This window comes from Elephantulus edwardii, unplaced genomic scaffold (genome assembly GCF_000299155.1).
Source record: "Elephantulus edwardii isolate Elephantulus edwardi_28Jun2011 unplaced genomic scaffold, EleEdw1.0 scaffold00071, whole genome shotgun sequence".
In the NCBI taxonomy this organism is placed as follows: Eukaryota; Metazoa; Chordata; class Mammalia; order Macroscelidea; family Macroscelididae; genus Elephantulus; species Elephantulus edwardii.
The window spans coordinates 52,659-71,520 of NW_006399821.1; the positions used below are offsets into that span (position 1 = coordinate 52,659).

Genomic DNA, 18,862 nt, shown 5'->3' on the forward strand with positions numbered 1-18,862 from the left:
TTATTATTCAGATAATAATAATAATAATAATAATAATAATAATAATAATAATAATAAAATTCTTAACTAAAATAAGCCATCATTTTAAAAAGACTGAATAATAGTCCAAATAGCATTATTTAATAAAAGGCAGGGGTGGGGGAATTATACAGTATTTAACTGCCTGTAGTGCTAGGAAAACAAACAGGGTGAAGCCAGGCTGCTCCTTGGAGTCAAGGATTCTGAAGCTCCATCTGACATACTTTGAGCATGTTGCAAGGAGGGACCAGTCCTTGGAGAGGGACACCAGGTTGGGGAGAGAGGAGGGAGAGCACAGGAGAGGAAGACCCTTGATGAGATGGATAGATTCAGTGATTGGGGTAATGGAAGTAGGTGTCTCGGAGACAGTGAGGTTGGCACAGGATAGAGCAGGGTTTAGGGCTCATGTATAAAAGGTCACTACGAGTGGCAAGTGACTCGATGACACATAACAACAACAACAGTAGACACCTGCTGCTTTGTCTGCTCAGAATGGTCCCCTCCCTTCACGCTTTTATCTGGGAAATGTCTCTTCTAACCACTTAACTGAATGGATGTTGTAATCTTCTTAAAGCCCTCTTCCTAATTGTTACAGAATAGGCATTTCCCCCAAGCTGACCAATCACAATCTTTTCTAAAGATGTTTAAATGGTAACATCTTCTTTGGCTAAGCAGCTAGGATGTTAACAATAGAAGAATCTACTGGTGCCAACAGTCTCAGGGAGACGCACTGGAGCAACCTGCTGAAGAAGTCTTTCGTTCCAGTCACACTAAAGGCTTCTGTGAATTCCTACATTTTCCAATTTTTCCAATGACTGTTTAGTTAACCAATCTTTGTTTCCATTGCTAGTGAGCCAATCAATTATTTTAAGTTTGCAGAAATTTGCTTTAGTATATTACAATCAGTAATATAGTCCCAGGACTTTCTTGCCCAACTTTAGTAAATAGGAAGAGCAATACCTGGGGAGCTTTCGTGAGGAGAAGAGCAACTTCTGGATTGTTGTGGTAGCGTGCTGTCTCCAGAGGAGTCTGGCCTGCCTAAGGAAAAACACAGAGGACAGATGAGTAAGGGGACAGCCACTGTGCACACACCTTCACCTGGAGCTGGCAATGCAGCCCCTCCACAAGTTCAGTGGAGGACAAACATGGACATGACATGGTCCTGGCGTCAGGCCTCCAGCCATCCAGGGAGGGCATCCACTGGTGCCTGAGGGTGTGCTAATTAACTATGCACAGCGCCAGAGGCAAAGTGCTGACCAGTGAGCAATAAGTGCTTGCAAAGGAAGAGGTTTGGTGTGGACAGGAATGCATGCTGGGCAAGATGAGGAAACGCAGATAGATAGCAGATGGGATCAAAATAGAACCTATCAGGAGCTGGAACACAAGGATCATGACACTAGCCGAAAAATCAATTCACCCTGAAGAACATGAAGAAGACACTGAGAGGGGAGATGGGCATTGAGTCTCATGAACAGATTAGGAACAGCAATAAGAAAGTCATTGTCAAAATTTAAATTCTAGGGAGATCAAGTTTAAAATGAAGGATTGGTCAAGAACGAGATTAAAAAGCAAGTGTGCAAGAAGGAATCATGCGTGAAGTGACTGTGCCACCCCAAACCATGTGACATCCCTGCTGACTGGTTCAAAAACCGGAGGATGGTGAGGGACATGGTAAAAAGAAAAAGTGAGGGCTCAATCAGGGAACGAGAAGACTAAGCCTTTCACCAGCTGTGACACCCTCATACTCCCCAGACACTACATGCCAACCCCTCGGAGCCTGCACAATTTCAGGAGGGCATAAATCACAAGTCAATCTTGAGGGGGGAAGGATACTTGAACCAGAAAAGCTATGGTGTGCCACAGGATGAAAGAGAGGAGGGAGAATGAGAGGGGGACAGGAGAGAAAGGCAGAGGGACTCCATCTGAGAAGGATGACTCCGAGGGCCACTTTTCTGAGAAACACATGCCTGGGACTCACTGTTGGCAACACCCATTTGTCAGCCTACTGAATGAGACAGCTGTGAACTTCCTCCTCCTGTCAGCTACAAGTCTAGACATGGGTCCTTGGGTTTGTCAATTCATGGACTCAAGTTCCCCTCAGGGATCCAGGAACTGTGGCTTCAGTCCATTTCCTTGTCTCCCAGAGCTCTGCTGGGCAAGGCAGCCAGGTGCCCAGGGAATCAGCAGGAGTTTAGACCATCAAAACACATCCCATTCTGAAGGAGATGGGGACAGGCTTAGAAATCACTGTTGCAACTCAACTTACGTTATTAACAATAGTCCCATCTGCTCCAGCTTCCAATAAGATTTTCACCACCTTTTTGTGATTTAGGGCAGCAGCAATATGAAGGGCTGTGTCTCCAGCCTGAAATTAATCAGAAGAAAAGATGCTAACAACTTTTTTCTTCCAAGACACCTACAGTTCTCTCTAGCTATTCCTCCCATGGCCTACTGGTGGGTCTCCAAAGTCAAAGCAAAGTTTGTCTGAGATTGATATGGGAATTTAGTGTTACATGGTTCTTCTTTGTCTTCTTTTTAAAAATTAATACAGTTCTAAAAAAATATTTTGGAACTAAATGATCTATGTATAAATATACTATCACATTCCTTTTTGATTGGACATACCAGAAATCACAAGACAGAACTGCAAAAAAGTGAAGTTAGGCACATGAGCTGATAGTCTTGCAACCACCCAGCCCAGCAGTTGCCTAGTCCTGTGGTCATTCAGCCTTGTGATCACTCAGCCTTGTAGCTGTCATCCCCGTAGTCACCCATCCCTGCAGTCACCTAGCCTTGTAGTCATCCAGTCCTGCAGTCATCCAGCCCTGTGGTCACCCACCCCTGTGGTTACTCAGCCCTGCAGTCACCCAGTCCTGCAGTCATCCAGCCCTGCAGTTGTCAGCCCTGCAGTCACCCAGTCCTGAGGTCACTCAGCCCTGTAGTCACCCACCCCTGCAGTCACCCAGCCGTGTGGTCACCCAGCACTGCAGTAGTCAGCCGTGAGGTCACCCAGTCCTGCAGTCACCCAGTCCTGTAGTCATCCAGCTCTGTGGTCACTCTGGATCTGAAGGAGCCACTGGGAAGAAATCAGACGTTCTTTGTTTGAATGCGGACTGAAAGTCAGTGCATTCAAATAAGCGCAATTTTTAAAAATTGTTTTCCAATAAAGCCCTCTTTTTTCTTTATATAAAACATTTAGTTTCAGACAATCAGCTGTGACACGAGGGTGAAAACAAATAGCTCAGAAGACTAATTCCAAATGCAAATGATACTATTTTTCAAACATATCGATGTCAATAAATCAAATATGTTGTTGTTGTTGTGCACCACAGTCGGAACCGACCCATAGCCGACCCTCTGGCAGGTTTTCAGAGGCAGTTAAATGCAGGGAGGAGACTGTCCATCCTTCTGCGGAGCAGCTGGTGGCCTCAGACTGCGTGCCTTCGGGTTTGCAGTGCACCTTCTTGCCACTAGGCCACCAGAGCTGCCCAAATCAATTATAGGGGGAATAAAACAGTTCACTCTGTCATCATCTGTCAAGGATCAGGGAAAGTGTAATACTCTTCTTCTTGGGCAGCATGAAAATCCAGCCATCCGTGACTGTTTCCCCCTCCATGGATAGCCAGGGAAAATGTTTGTTTCATTTCATTGTGTGTGTTTGGAGAACGCTCTATAGCAACGGATTCCAACTTGGCTGCACACAGCAATGAGCAGGGGTGCTGTCAAACAGTCCGATGTCAGATGCCACCCCAGTGATTCTTATTTAATTGGTCTAGGACGTGCTCTGAGCATGGCGGGTTTTCTTGAGGGTGGGTGGATGGACAGAAGGATTTTTGAAAAGTTCTCTAGGTGATCCTAATAAGCTGCCAAAGCTGAAAAGCACTGGGCTGGGGCATGGGGGTTGCTGTGTGTGGGTAACCTGATGATGCAGAATCCACTGGGGAGGCTGTCGAACGACAGCTGCTTTACTAAGTCAGTGGTTCCCCGTCTTAGTGGCACACTACAGCTGAAAGCTTTTTTTTTAATATATTACTCTGATTTATTTACAAAGCTTGAATACATTGTTTTTCGCAAAAGATCCTTCTCATTTTCTTCACCCCACTGAAAGTGTTTTAAGAAAACCATTGCCTCAAATCCACCAGATGCTCTGCTGGAGAAGGGGCAATCTCCTCCTGTACTAGTGAGATTCGATTTGATGGTACACACACAAAAAATAATAATAAAAAAATGTAAATTAAAAAAAGAAAACTATTGCCATGCAAAAACAAACATATATTAAAAAAAAGTGAAGTGGAGGAAGGAGGGAGATAGGATAAAATGTGCAACATTTTGAATGAAAATCAAATGAATGAAATTCCAACTTTGCTGTAAACTTTTGTTAAAATCACAATTAAAATAAAATAATTTATTAAAAGGAAAAAAAAGAAAAAGAAAACCACACAATTTCTATCCCCCCCCCCACATGTCAAGACTATTTCTGGTAGGTTTTCTTTGTAAAAAAGTTCTGCTGCCATCCCAATGGCAGGCAGTTCAAATTCACCAACTGCTGCCCGAGAAATATGGGCAATCTCCTCCTTTGTAATTTACAGCCCCTGAAAAACACACTTATGAGTTGGGTCCAACTTGACAGCACGTAACAAACACTACTGAAAATCAAAACCTACCTCAGACCTTCAGAAAATGTTCAAAATTCAAAAGTGGTGATATGCCCTGTAGCGATACTCATGCCAGAGACCAGACAAGCCAGGACCACCAGAGCTCAATGAAATGCCCATGCAAAGGCTATCACTGGCAGAATCCCAGACAGCCCAGAGAGTACCACCTCCCAGCAGCCTCTGCTCTCCTTAACACACCTGTCAGACTGTGGGAAGGATGCCTGGCGGCCAGGGGATGTTCACATGCACTGACCTGGTTCTTTTCATGGACAGAACAGAAAGCACTGAGGAGGAGCTTAATGATGGACAAGTGATTATAGCGTGCAGCAACGTGCAAACAGGTGTCGCCTGCCTGCGGACAGAAATCAAACTCTAAGCACAGTTTGAGCAGTCATAGAACAAAACAGAAAATAAAAATGAAAGATCATCTAAAAGCTAACAGACTATAATACATTCTCACGGGGATGCCAACTTGAATTACAAACACCTCTATTAACAAAGAGACCCCACTCGTGGTCTGGGCTGCCACGAGAGAAGCCAAGTAGTAGACCTGAATTTCTGCTTTTCCAATACACACAACGGCTGCTTGTTTCACAGGAAAATTCAGATGAACCAAGGCAGGTCCTGCTTACCTGTACCTGGCTAGGGATCCACTACTCCCCTCCCCTCCCCCCCCCCCCCCGCCCCCCCATGGATCTAGAGTAAACAGGATGAAGACCAACAGCACCATTTGAGAACATGCCTTTCCATCTTGGACAGATCATGAGCTGAAAGGAGAGGGCAGTAGGCTAAGTCGTGGAATTTGAAGGAGCATCTCTTCTCAGGAGAGCCCCAACATCCTATACTAGTGAGTGTAGTCTGGGGAGCTGATGAGGAAACGGATCTCTCACTGGCAAAAAGGCAATTTAGAACAATAAACTCTTCCTGAAGAATCTGCCCCATAGGCTGAGAATGAACTCTGTACAGTTGACAAGAAGTCTGCAGACAGAGATTGTGGCATTCTGAAGTGCCTCTGGATGTTTTATTACAGCTCTGTCTAGAGAAGGGGCACCTCCCAGCGGGTTCTTCTTATCCCGGACTAGAAGGAACTGTGCTAATGTGAAGAACAAGTCACATTTTCTAGCCAAGGTGGCTGGGGCACAGTTGTAGAAATGGGAATGCAGGTTCTTCACTGGCAGCTAGGTACTGTGTATATGACTTTTCATACTGATCATCTTCGAAGAACCACTGACCATTCAGTTCATTTCAAGGCAATAGTACCGGACCTTTTTAGATACTGGGTATGGAAAACAGCATCATAAAGTCTTCCCCTACATCATCTGGTACTTTCTAACAATATAGCTCTCTATAAATGCGAGGTACTTCCTTAAATCATCTTGAGATGTCCTAGCCTGTAAATAATAGAACATGCTGTAAGAAACTATAACAGGAAGGAGTTGAGGAGATAGGGGGAAGGGTCTGAGAAAAGCAGGGTTTCCAACTTTTTTTTTTACTTCTCCTGACTCCATATGACTCCTTATAAAGCTAATAACAAATGAGTACTTCTATCTAGATACTCCTCAAATACTTTTCACACTTTCACGTCCATAATCTAGCAAACTTTCCCAATGTGACGCAGAGAGAAGTGGAGGGAAGCAGGTTTTGTTCACCCACGTTATTTTTGAGGTCGGCGCGGGAGCCGCCCAGCAGGAGCACGCGTGCGCTCTGGGCGTGGCTGTTCTGGCAGGCCAGGTGCAGCGCTGTGTTCCCCGCCTGGGAGAGAGGCAGACAGGGGGACAGGTTAGGGACTCCTCTGCCACAGGCCTGCACACGGCACACCTGGCAGAAGCAGGACGAAACGAAAAAGGCAACACTCACATGCTTGTCTTCTGGACGGGCTGCTCCTGCAGGGGATATCACTGGAAAGAACATTTCATTTGGAACCCAAATAAAAATAACAGTCACATCTGACAAGAAACTTTAGTTCTAAGGCCTGGCTCTGCTACTTACTAGTTGTAGCCCCTGGGCTTACTATTTCCAGTCTTGAATTCCTTACCTGTAAAATACAGCTGGAGTCCCTGGGTAATGCAAACAGCATGCTTGGATGTTCCCTAAAAAAATTGTGAGCTCAGCAGGTATCATGCAAGAGTTAGGTACAAACCATCCAAAAGGAAATGAAATTGCTCTGTAATCTTCAACTTAATATCCAATTTCTTAAAAAGATGGGTCCAGTGGTGCCTCAGAAGAAAGGCCTGGTGATTTAATTCAGGCAAGTCAATCACTGACCAGCCTATGGAGTATAGTTTGACTCTCATGAATTGGTCCATCATGAGTTGGACGTGACTCAATGGCAACCTGTTAAATAGGGTGTGATACCCACATCCTGGGATTGTGAAGAGCAATTACATGTTCTACGTGTTCTTAGAAATTAGGTTACTCCTAAATCCTGGAGAGGCAACAAAAACAACAAATAGGCAATACAAAATTCTAAAAAACAAAACAACAACAACAAAAAGGACAGAAGGGCTGAAGGTAGTCAGCTGTCCAGGTTTTCTCAAGAATGAAAGTTTTCCTTCAATGAGAGACCTTTCAATGCTAAAGCCGGATCCCCCCAAGACCCAGTATATCAGAACTCCTGAGAGAGTTGCTGCTTCCCAGAGGCATTTTCTTAAAAAGCTCCAAACATGGTTCCAAGGTGCAGCTAAAGCTGGGAACCACTGGCCTTATTAAAACAGGAATGATCTGGTTCACTCAGGTATCTGAACCTTGCCCTATCCTGTAACATTTTCATCATTTGAGAATTCTCATACATTTGAGCCCATTGTTAGAGGTCACTGTGTCAATCTATCCCATTGAGGGTTTTATTCCCCTTTTCTCTGCTCTGCCTTTCCAAACATGATGTCCTTTTCCAAGGACTCACCCCTCCTAACAATACACCCAAAGTATTTGGAGTGAGAGTATTTGGAATGAAGTTTCACTTCCTTTACTTTTAAGGAGCAACCTGGCTGTACTTGGTAACATGTAGAGCTTGTTAAAATGTATGTTCTGCTTTTGTTTAGCCAGGTGGAAAGGCAAATTCTCAGCAGAAGGTCAAATCACAATGAACTGGTTCAAGGCCCTGCACTAACCTCTCAGGATGGTGCCTTTTTTCTAGGCTCCTGGATGTAATAATGAGAAAAAGATGCTATTCAACGCTAGGAGGAGCTGAGGTCATGAAATTGAAGGTAAGTGAACTGGTAAGATGGTTTTTGTTTTTATTCTTCTTTTAAAGTACTTTTTCCTCTTTCCAAAAAATAAGAAATGTAAGTATCGGAGAATCAGCAGATGTTATCCAGAGTGGAGTAAATTCATGAGTAAAAGCAATATAAGCAGGCTAAGTTATAGGTTTGATGAGCTCAGGCAACCACAGGCCTGAACAGCTTTTAAGCTCAGGAGAACAAGCTGGGAGTTTCCACACTTAACCTCCTGAACACACACAAGAACTCTCAGGCTGACTCTGAACCTCCAGTTGGGCCTCCTGCTTTTCTCACTGGAACGGCTGATTCCTGCAGCAACCACCTGGCACAGCTCCTGGTCGGTGCTGTCATTTACTGCTTAGAGGTTTCTCATAGTTCCCTTCTGGGTTGAAAGCGTGATTGAAAGAAGCAAGCTATGCATCTTAATATCCCCAATAATGCTTGGCGAGTTGCTTGGCAGGCTAGTAACTGCTCCATCATTCATTCGTTCAACAAAATTCTCTGAGCACGTCTTGTGTCCTAGTCCAAAGTGGTCTGTGATCTGAAACCTGAGTTGGTTTGTAATTGCACTTTCTTTTTATACTAACTCTCTGATGTAGGAGACCTCCAGTTAATGTCTTCCATGAGACAAAGATGGCTTGTTCATCTACATTCTGAAATATGCCCATGGAAAAGCAGGAAGAGCTGGCAGAGGAAGGTCAAAGGCACTGGGCTCTCTCATTCAATGTGGAGATTAAATGTTCACAAAGGAGTCTCACACTTCCTTTTCTATCTCCCTGGGAATCCCAGAACACTTGATTGTGCTTATGCAAAACTTATACTTGAACCAGGAGGCAGTCGTCAGAACAGAGCAAGGAAAAACTGCATGGTGCAAAATTGGGAAGGGTGTGTATCAAGGATATCTCCATATCTTTTCAATCTATGTGCAGAACAGATTATCTGGGAGGTTGGGCTCTATGAGGATAAATGTGGCAATGGGGTTGGAGGTAGACTCATCAACAATCTGCGTTATGCAGATGACACAACCCTGCTTGCTGAAACTGAGGAGGACCTGAAGTGCTTGACCTGAAGGTCAAGGATTGTAGCCTTCATAATGGACTGAAGCTCAAAGTCAAGAAAACAAAGATTCTCACCACTGGGCCAATTGGTAGCTTCATGATAGATGGTGAACAGGTTGAGACTGTTGACAGCTTCAGTTTGCTTGGCTCTAGAATCAACACTCTTGGTACCAGCAGCCAGGAAATTAAAACACGAATTGTACTGGGAAAGTCTGCTGTCAGAGACTTCTCCAAGGTACTAAGGAGCAACAATGTCAGTCTGGAGACTAAGGTGCACCTGATACAGGCCATGGTCTTTGCTATTACTTGCTATGCTTCAGAGAGCTGGACAAAGCCCAGGGAAACATAGAAGAAGAGTTGATGCCTTTGAGCTTTGGTGTTGGAGAAGAATATTGAATATACCATGGACTGCGAAGAGAACAAACTAGTTGGTCCTGGAGAGGGTGAAGCCAGGCTGCTGCTTGGAGGCAAAGATTCTGAAGCTTCATTTGATACACTTTGGACATGTTGCTAAGAGGGACCAGTCCTTGGAGAGGGACATCATGCTTGGAAGGGTGGATGGGTGGCACAGGAGAGGAAGACCCTTGAAGAGATGGATTGATTCCGATACTGGGGTATGGGGATAGGCATGCAGAAGCCAGTAAGATTGGCAAGGGATAGAGCACAGTTTACGGCTATTGTACATAGGGTCGCTATGAGTCACAAGTGACTCGACGGCACATAACAACAAGCATGCAAAGGGAGCTTTGGTGGCTTAGTGGTTAGGGACTGCACTGTCAATCTGACAGGCAGCTCGCATCCACCATCTGCTCCAAGGGTGAAAGATCAGCAATCTCCTCCCCTGCAATTTACCACTTCTGAAAACCCACTGGTGCATCAGCTATGAGTTGGTTCCAATTCAACAGCACACCACACCAATAAGCATGCAAGGTCCAGAGGAGAAGGCCCTAACTGGATGGCGCATATTTTCTGATGGGTTGACACAGGTAGCTGTTTACACATTAGATCTTTAGCCAGATGTTGCTGAAGATCTTAGGGCAGATTTGTATTTATGCATCCTTAACTAGAGATACTAGTGGGTTTTGTCAGGCAATTGTGTGTATGTGCATTTTAGGGAGTTTACTGCTGCCCATGTTTCTGTGCTGCTGCCACACAGAGCTCCAGTCTAACACACCTGATACAAGAATCAGCCTCTGCCCCGAGATGCAAGCGGGAGGTCCCTTCCAAACCTTAGCACAGACCTAGGATGGGCATCTGGGGACAGAGAAGTTGAGCCTCTTAAAACTTCCCTTCTGCAATGGATGCAAATACCTCTTGGCTATTGATAACACTTCTTTTTAAAATAAAATACATCCTTTCCTTCATTATGAAAAGAAAAACTGGGCTCATTCTGGAAATGTAGGAAAGAAAACCAAAGTGACTAAAAATCAATCAGTCTCAGCTATCAGATATAACCATTGTTAATATTTTGGAGGACATCTTTACAGCTATAATTTTTTAATAATATCTATTAATAGTAAGAATAAGGGTGTACAGTACATATGATTTTGTTTCTACTTAACAAATGTGGTTTTAAGAAATGATGAGTATTACCGCCAAAAATACAAGGTCAGTGACTATATTGTTTTTAATTATACAAAAGAAATATAGTTCTAAATCCTTTCATATTTTTTCCTCCCTTAAGCATTGCTATCATTAGAATCCTTGCAAGTGAAGTTTTATCAGCATGCATGTTTTATTACTTATTTAGAATAAATTCCTAAGAGAGTAGTTAGTGGGCGAAAATCTAGGACCAGTTTTATAGCTCTTCATTTGGCCAAATCACTTTCCTTATATGGTTGTTCTAACCCCGCCCTCCCTGAAGTGGGGTCTAAGTAGACCCATTTGTACCACTCTTACAAGTACTGGGTATACCCTTTTGAAGTTCTTTGGCTGATTTTTTTTTAAAAGACTCTCTCCTGCTGTACTTTTAATAGTGTCCAGAGGTATCTGGGCTTCTCACATCAGCAATAGGGTTTTACTGTGTTGAAGGCCTAGTTTCTGGCCTGGAATGGGCATCTGCTTTGGGCCTTCTCCTCTTCAAATGACACCTGTGGCTGAAACTGACCCCATCACACTGTGTGTGACGCTCTGAGTGCTCACTGTTGACTTGCCATCGGGAAGGGAAACCACAGCCATCCTCACTTTGTCAGTGGGGAGTTCTAGCACCTGCCAGGCCTCACCTTGTTCCTGGCAAGCACGTTGGCTCCGGCCTTAACAAGCAGCTTGGTTGACTGGCTGAACCCGTGCCAGGACGCTTCATGCAGGGCCGTATTCCCATCCTAAGGAACACAACCAGGGAGAGAAAGCATACGACCCAAGGCCCATTATATTCATTATCTTCTCTGAAGGATCTGGAAAGTTATCCTATTCTCTTGGGTCCATTGTACTTCTTTTTAGGCCACCCCACAGGGGCTTTCTCAACTCAGGTTCCCCATTTGAACCATACAACATGGAAAATTATTTGAGTAGCTATTTTATGAATCCTTCCAATAATAGTGGCATCCAAGATGTTTAGAAGAGAAATGAGTCCAATGATATACAATAGATGCCCTTAGATCATTTGGGATTAATTTAATCCTTGAGAACCTCAGTTGAGAATGACTCCAAGGCGACCAAAGCTTACAGGGAACAGAACATACGATAACAGAACATAGCAAGTATCAACACAAGATTTTCTTCCCACTTCTGTTACCCCTTAGGGTCTGCTCTGCTCCTGGCCTCACAGATCTCTGTAGAGATGGACAGTCCAGTTTTGTAAATCCAAGAGGCCTAATAGGTAGACACTCTTCTCGCATTTCTTTCCAAAAATGTAATCTCACCCAGGGATCCAAACAAATGAGGAGCAGGCACAGAGAAAACCGTTATTCTTAAATAAGATAAGCAAATGTCGTTTTATACGGAAACCAGTCAGTTAACAAATATAGCTCTTGTTTGCTTAATAAAAAATAATGAGTTAAATTCATTGCCATCGAGTCAGAACTGATTCAGATCTGGCCCTCTTGTGGTTTTTCAGAGGCTCTAAATCATACGGAAAGAGACTACACTATACATCTTTCTCCCATGGAGCAGCTGATAGATTCAAACTGCCTGCCTTTGGGTTGGCAGCACTAATCCACTTATTCACTAATCCACCAAAGCCCCTTTGTTTGCTTAATAGCAAGTTCTTTAAGAAAGAAATGTGCAAGGAGTTGAGTAAGGCAGTGCCAGGAAGTACGGAGTTATCTGGAGGAAGAAGTGTGGGGAGAGGTAAGATCTTCATGCTGTTTCTATGTCAGCCAGTAGGGGACAGTGCAGAGGTAGTATGTAGTAAGGCTCTGGCTTAGACTTGGATTCAGGATTGGAGGAAGATCCATCAACAACTTTTGTTATGGAAGCAGATACAACGTTGTAGCTGAAAGTGAGGAAGACCTGAAACACTTGTTACAGTGGATCAAAGACTACAGCCCTTCAATATGGATTACATCTAAACATCTAGAAAACAAAATTCTTCACCACCGGGCAAATAGGCAACATCATGATAGATGGAAAAGGGACAGAAATTGGCAATGACTTCATCTTTCCTGGATCCCAACCAACATCCTTGGCACCGGCAGCCAGGAAACCAAAAGACATATTGCACTGTGCAAGTCAGCTGTCAGGAACTCCTCCAATTTTGCTGATTCCTATTTCAGCTTTTGCTGAAGAGTAGCATTGTTGATTTGCAGACTAAAGTGTGCCTGATTCAAGCCATGGTCTTTTCAATGACTTGCTATGGCTATGCATGTGACAGCTGAACAATGAAAAAAGGATGACAGAAGAAGAAATTGATGCTTTGAATTGTGGGGCTGGGGAAAAGCGCTGCGTATCTAATGGACTACCATTAGGACAAACAACTACGTCTGGGAGAATGTGCAGCCAGAGTGCTCCTTGGAGGCAATGATTATGAAACTTAGTTTGACATAATTTGGGCATGTTTTTAGGAGGTGCCAGTACTACGGAAAGGACATTATACTTGGAAAAGTGGAGGGTCAGCAAAGGAGGGGAAAACTCTCAATGAGATGGATGTAATGGTGGGCTCAAATGTATTAGAGATGATGGGGGTGGCACAGGGTAGGGCTGGGGTCAGATCCACTGTTCAAAGGGTCCCTGTATGTTGTAGTCAATTTGATGGCACTTCCTCCCAACAACAAAGGTATCGGAATGCTCCTTAGTGGCAAGGATGGTGAAACTTCTTCTTACATACTTTGTCTGAGTATATTGTTTGGAGGGGTTAGTTCGTGGATAAAAGACATCATGCTGGGAAAGGTCAATGAAAGAGAGACCCTCAACAAGATGGAATGACACGGTAAATGCAAAAATGGGCTCAAGTATATGAGAGATGTGAGGATGGCACAGGAAAGGGCAGGGTTCAGACCTGTTGTTCATAGCACTGCTATGAGTCATAGTCCACTTCATGGCACCTACCTAACAACAACAGCATAGTATAGTGCCTAACCTAAAGGTAGGCAGTTTGAATCCACCAGCAGCTCTGTGGGCAAAAGATGAGCAGTTTCCTCCCACAGAGACTTACAGCCTCAGAAACCCAATGGAGGGTCGCTGTGAGTCAGAGCCTACTGACTGGAACCTGCGGGAAGTGGGTTTGACTTTGTATTCATGATTTATATGGTTGCCACTGATGCTAAAAACACAAGGGGGGGGGGACCACAGGAGAAGAAAAGAAACACAGGAGGAAGGATTGAAAAAATACTATGTGTTGGGGCACCAAGTATCCTTTGCAAAGGAAATTGTCTGATTTCATTATGTGAAGTCATAAATAAGACTCAGTAACATCTCCAGCACTTGTCTATGTTTCCAATTTGGAGTCTTCCAGCTCTGCTGTGATCGTCTGCATGTCCAGCCAGTCTGCAGGGTGGCAAGGACCTGCACCCCTTACCTTGTCCTGTCTGTCCAGAGCACATCCCTCCTGGATGAGCGCAGCGATGATCTCGGTGTTCCCCACCACCGTGGCCCGGTGCAGGGCCGTCTGGTCCCCCTGCATGTGACATGGAGCAGGAACAAGTGGTCAGTTCTGCATCCCAGACCCCGCACCATTTTTCCAATATGCCACAAGGACATATCCATTCCCACACAAAGAAGACGGGTGATCCCGCAGGACTTGGTTATCATGAGGCAGACAAGGTGGGCATTGAAGTCGACAATGTACACAGCGTGGCTCGAATGTGAACTCGACCACAGGAGCAACCTTCCTTACCAGAGCTGCAGAGCTAACCTTAGCAGAATAAGACCATCATATCTGAGAAAAGCAGGTCTGAAAGCCATCCTGAGTATGCAACAATTACACCAGCAATGCCTGGAATGAGTAGTCACTATTCAGTTAGGTCAGTTAGTCACATCCATATTCGATGATGGGTGTACAAGCTTTGGACTTGTATTAGTCAGGAGCAACACAAGGATTTACTCTCATCTCATCCCTGGACTCTAAGGACTGAAGCCCAAAGTTGTCTACGGCCACAGCCCCTCCTGTCACCACCCACATCTAAGCAGCCTCACCTTCACGAGAACATCTTCACTGATTTATGCTGCATTTGACCTCTTTCTGTGGTCAAATTCCTAGGATTGCCAACTGTCCTGTTTCTTGCTCAGGGCGCATAAGGGAATTTAACTCTTAATAGTAGTTCAGAGGATGAAACACTCCCAGAAGTAAAGTCAGGACTGTAACAACAGAGTTCTACAGCCCCTAAGAATATACCCTATACTTGGCTATACACACAGGAAGCCAAGTTGAGGCAAATAAAATGAAGCCACCCAAATTCAAACCTGGTCCACGGTCATAAGAGAAAGTACAAAAATTCTTGGTGAGAAGGAATGTGCACAGGACAGGGAAGGGGTCAGGAGACCTGAGTGAGTCAGGAGACTTGATTCATATACCGAGGTTTAGAAGGGGCTTTTACCTCACTGAAACTCATGTTCTTCATCAGTGAAGGGAGAGGGAAGGGCCCCTTCCTTCATTATCTGAGAGCCTATGATGTGGCTGGAAAGAATGTCATATAAATGAAGTTTACTGGCAGAGCACTGGAGGGGCAAAATACAGCCTCTTTGGGTCTTAGGAGAAGAAATAGGGACATTACAAGATAGGAAACATTGGATATTTTTTTAAAGAGCTATAAATACAAATTCTATTTATTAAACTCCTTAGAATCTATAACTATCAACAATGCATCTTAAAAGCATTTAAATTCTAGTCAAAATCCAAACTAATTTTCTCCTTTTTTTGTGTGTGAGAAAATTTATATTTAGAATTAGCCAGCTGAACTGTTTAGATGAGCCAAATTTTGTTGGTGACATCCAAAGCATCATAGAAGAAGGTCAAACAGGCCTTCTTCTCTCCATCAGGCCTAATCAAGGTGTTGACCTTGGCCACATCAGTGTCACAGTGTTATTTTCTTCTGTCTTCTTCATGGCTGACTCAGTGGTCAGGGGACAGTGGTCAGGGGAAACTTGATGATGGCATAGTGGTCAAGCTTGTATCGCCTCTGGGAGCTCTTCCAGGGGTATCTGGGCTGCCTTTGGATTTCCTTAGGCTGCCAGAAGGTAGGTGACGTGCGGATCTTTTTTTTTTTTTTCTTTCTTAGCCTTTCACTCCTTTGAGTTAGCTTCAATTTTGGGAGCAGCAGGTGCTTCCTTCTTTTTCTTTCAGTACCATCTTCATAAAAAGGGCCAAACTGTTGTTGCTGATTGCTGTCAAGCCGAGCACAACTCATGACTCCATGAACAAAGACCATCATCATTTCTCTAAGTTCATAGAGTTTCCATAGGCATGTGGTTTAGGAAGTGGATGCCACCCCTGCTTCCAAACCTGCTTTACATCTGGGAGCTCACCAAACACTGTCTAGATTGGGAGACCATTATGGCATCTCACACCCCAATGGCACAATGTTCAGCATAACAGCAAACCCAGATCACCTCAGTAGAACTGACAAAGAGTGATGTAGAAAGTAGAAGAATGTTCCTCCAAAATATAACAATAGCTAATATCAGATTACTATTCTTGACACCAGCAGCCAGGAAATAAAAAAAACGTATTCAGATGGGAAAGTCTGCTGTTAGGGACCTCTCTAAAGTACTCAAGAGCAACGGTGTCTCTTTGGAGACGAAGGTGCGCCTGATACAGGCCATGGTCTTTGCAATCACTTGTTATGCATCAGAGAGGTGGACAATGACTAGGGAGGACAGAAGGAGAATTGATGCCTTTGAGCTGTGGTGCTGGAGAAGAGTACTGAATGTACCATGGACTGCCAAGAAAACAAACAGATTCATCCTAGAGAGGGTTAAACCAGGCTACTCCTTGGAGGCAAAGATTCTGGGGCTTCGCCTGACATACTCTGGACATGTTGCAAGGAGAGACAGGTCTTTGGAGAGGGACATCATGCTGGGTAGAATAGAGGGACAGCACAGGAGGGGAAGACCCTCCATGAGGTGGATTGATTCAGTGACTGGGGTAATCGGGATGGGTGTGTCAGAGGCAATGAGACTGGCACAGGATAGAGCAGGGTTTAGGGCTGTTGTACACAGGGTCGCTATGAGTCGTAAACGACTCGATGGCACATAACAACAAACAACAACAATATCAGATGGATCTTGGCTGAAAGCAGAGAGTATGAGAGGAATGTCTATCTGTGTTCATTGACTATGCAGATGTATTTTTTTTATTTTTTTAAATTTTTTTTACATGTTTTTTAAAAAATTGGGTTTTAATTATGCTGATATATTTGACTGTGCGGATCACAAGAAACTGCGGCTGACTTTGAGAAGAATGGGAATCCCAGAACACTTGGTCATGCTTATGCGAAACTTATATTGGACCATGAGGCAGTCGTCAGAATAGAACAAGGAAACACTTCATGGTTCAAAATTGGGAAGGGTGTGTGTCAAGAATGTGTCCTATCTCCTATCTTTTCAATCTATACACAGAACAGATTATCCGGGAGGCTGGGCTCTATGAGGAGAAGTGTTGCATCGGGATTGGAGGTAGACACATCAACAATCTGCGTTATGCAGATGACACAACCCTGCTTGTTGAAACTGAGGAGGACCTGAAGTGCTTGATCTGAAGGTCAAAGATTACAGCCTTCGATATGGATTAAAGTTGAACATCAAGAAAACAAAGATTCTCTGAAACCCACAACGTCCCTTTTCAGCAGGAAGTAGCTAAGAGAATACGCCATCCCCTTTTCCTTATGACTCAGGGTGAAGTCTCTCTCAGGGAGGAGTGATAGGGAATGGCAAAGGACACACTGACAAAGAAGATTAATCAGAACTGGCTTTGACAAGCACTGTGGCATTTGGACAAGAACAAACTGGGAGGAGGGTAGAGAGAATAGTGCAACAATGAATGAATGGAAACCCAATCTCTGTAAATGTTTATGAAAATTAATAAAATATAATTATAGGGAAAAAAAAGAAAACAAAGATTCTCACCACTGGGCAGATTGGCAGCAACATGATAGATGGTAAACAGAATGAGATTGTTGACAGCTTCAGTTTGCTTGACACTACAACCAACACAATTGGTACCAGCAGCCAGGAAATGAAAAGATGAATTGCACTGGGAAAGTCAGCTGTCAGAGACCTCTCCAAGATACTGAGAAGCAACAATCTCAGTCTGGAGATTAAGGTGCACCTGATACAGGTCATGGTCTTTGCCATTAGTTGCTATGCATCAGAGAGCTGGACAATGACTAGGGATGATAGAAGGAGAGCTGATGTCTTTGAGCTGTGGTGATGGAGAAGAGTATTGAATATACCATGGACTGCTAGGAGAACAAACAAGTTCATCCTGGAGAGGATGAAGACAGGCTGCTCCTTGGAGGCAAGGATTCTGAAGCTTTGTCAGACATACTTTGGACATGCTGCAAATGTGAGAGACGTCATGTCTGGGAGTGTGGCGGGACAGCGCAGGAGAGGAAGATCCTAGATGAGATAGATTGATTCCGTCACTGGGTAATGGCGATAGGTGTGTCAGAGACAATAAGATTGGCAAAGGATAGAGCAGGGCTTCATACATGGGGTGGCTATGAGTTGCAGGTGACTCGACAGCACATAACAACAACAACAACAAGTCTCACTTAGCAGTAGTCAAGTGTTGTCAGGCCCAATACGACTTATAGAGACCCTATGAACAAAAGACCTAAACTCTGTTCTATAATTAACATCATTTCTTTACGCTGATAGAGTTTACAGAGTTCCCAGAGGCATCTGGTTTATGAAGTGGATGCCACTCCTACTTCCAAACCTGAATCAATCTAGAAGCTCCTCCAAACACTGTCCATGATGCGTAACCATTATGGTATTTGACACAGCTATGGCACAGTGTTCAGCATCACAGCAACTCCAAGTTATTCAGTACAGCAAATAGACTAATGACTGCTGTAGCACTTAAAGAATGTTCATCCTAACATTAAGAAATTTAAATAAGTAATTACATGAGAAACTCTCCATATCTTAATTTTTAGAAATTACTCTAAGAATGCCCAAGACTGTCTATCAGAATGACAGACTTTCCAAAAATTCATCCCAAGTGCAATTTCCCTACTTGCCTGATGAGAAAGGCAACACTTTGTGTTCAATGAGATTATAGCACACTCTGTGTGAATTCTATCTGCTGTAGTTGGTGGCCATCATTAACTCATTCCTCAATGCTGCCACCTCCTCTAACTCAAGACAACCCCATGCAAAACAGAACTGGGCATAGTATTTTCCTTTTTTCTTTAAATATTTTTTTTATTGGGAAAAACATATTGAGGGTACAAGGAGGTGAGGGTTGGGGGCAGAAGGGTGAGGATGGGCCAGGATGCAGTTGCAGAGCTGCACAGTTTGGTCGGTGGGGGGAGCAGGT

At 44.0% G+C, this 18,862-nt stretch overlaps 1 protein-coding gene across 1 annotated transcript in view; it reads right to left on the reverse strand.

Moving 5' to 3' along the window:
- Nucleotides 1–18,862, reverse strand: part of LOC102865516 (ankyrin repeat domain-containing protein 6-like) — a gene marked incomplete at its 3' end in the record, with an annotated part of 77,487 nt that overhangs the window by 11,675 nt on the left and 46,950 nt on the right. Inside the window, exons 3-8 of the mRNA XM_006888695.1 lie at nt 13,901–13,999; nt 11,169–11,267; nt 6,327–6,425; nt 4,927–5,025; nt 2,285–2,383; nt 979–1,056 (exon numbers count right to left, since the gene is read on the reverse strand). Of these exons, the coding sequence (XP_006888757.1) occupies nt 979–1,056; nt 2,285–2,383; nt 4,927–5,025; nt 6,327–6,425; nt 11,169–11,267; nt 13,901–13,999 (573 nt within the window). The remainder of the gene's footprint in view (nt 1–978; nt 1,057–2,284; nt 2,384–4,926; nt 5,026–6,326; nt 6,426–11,168; nt 11,268–13,900; nt 14,000–18,862) is intronic.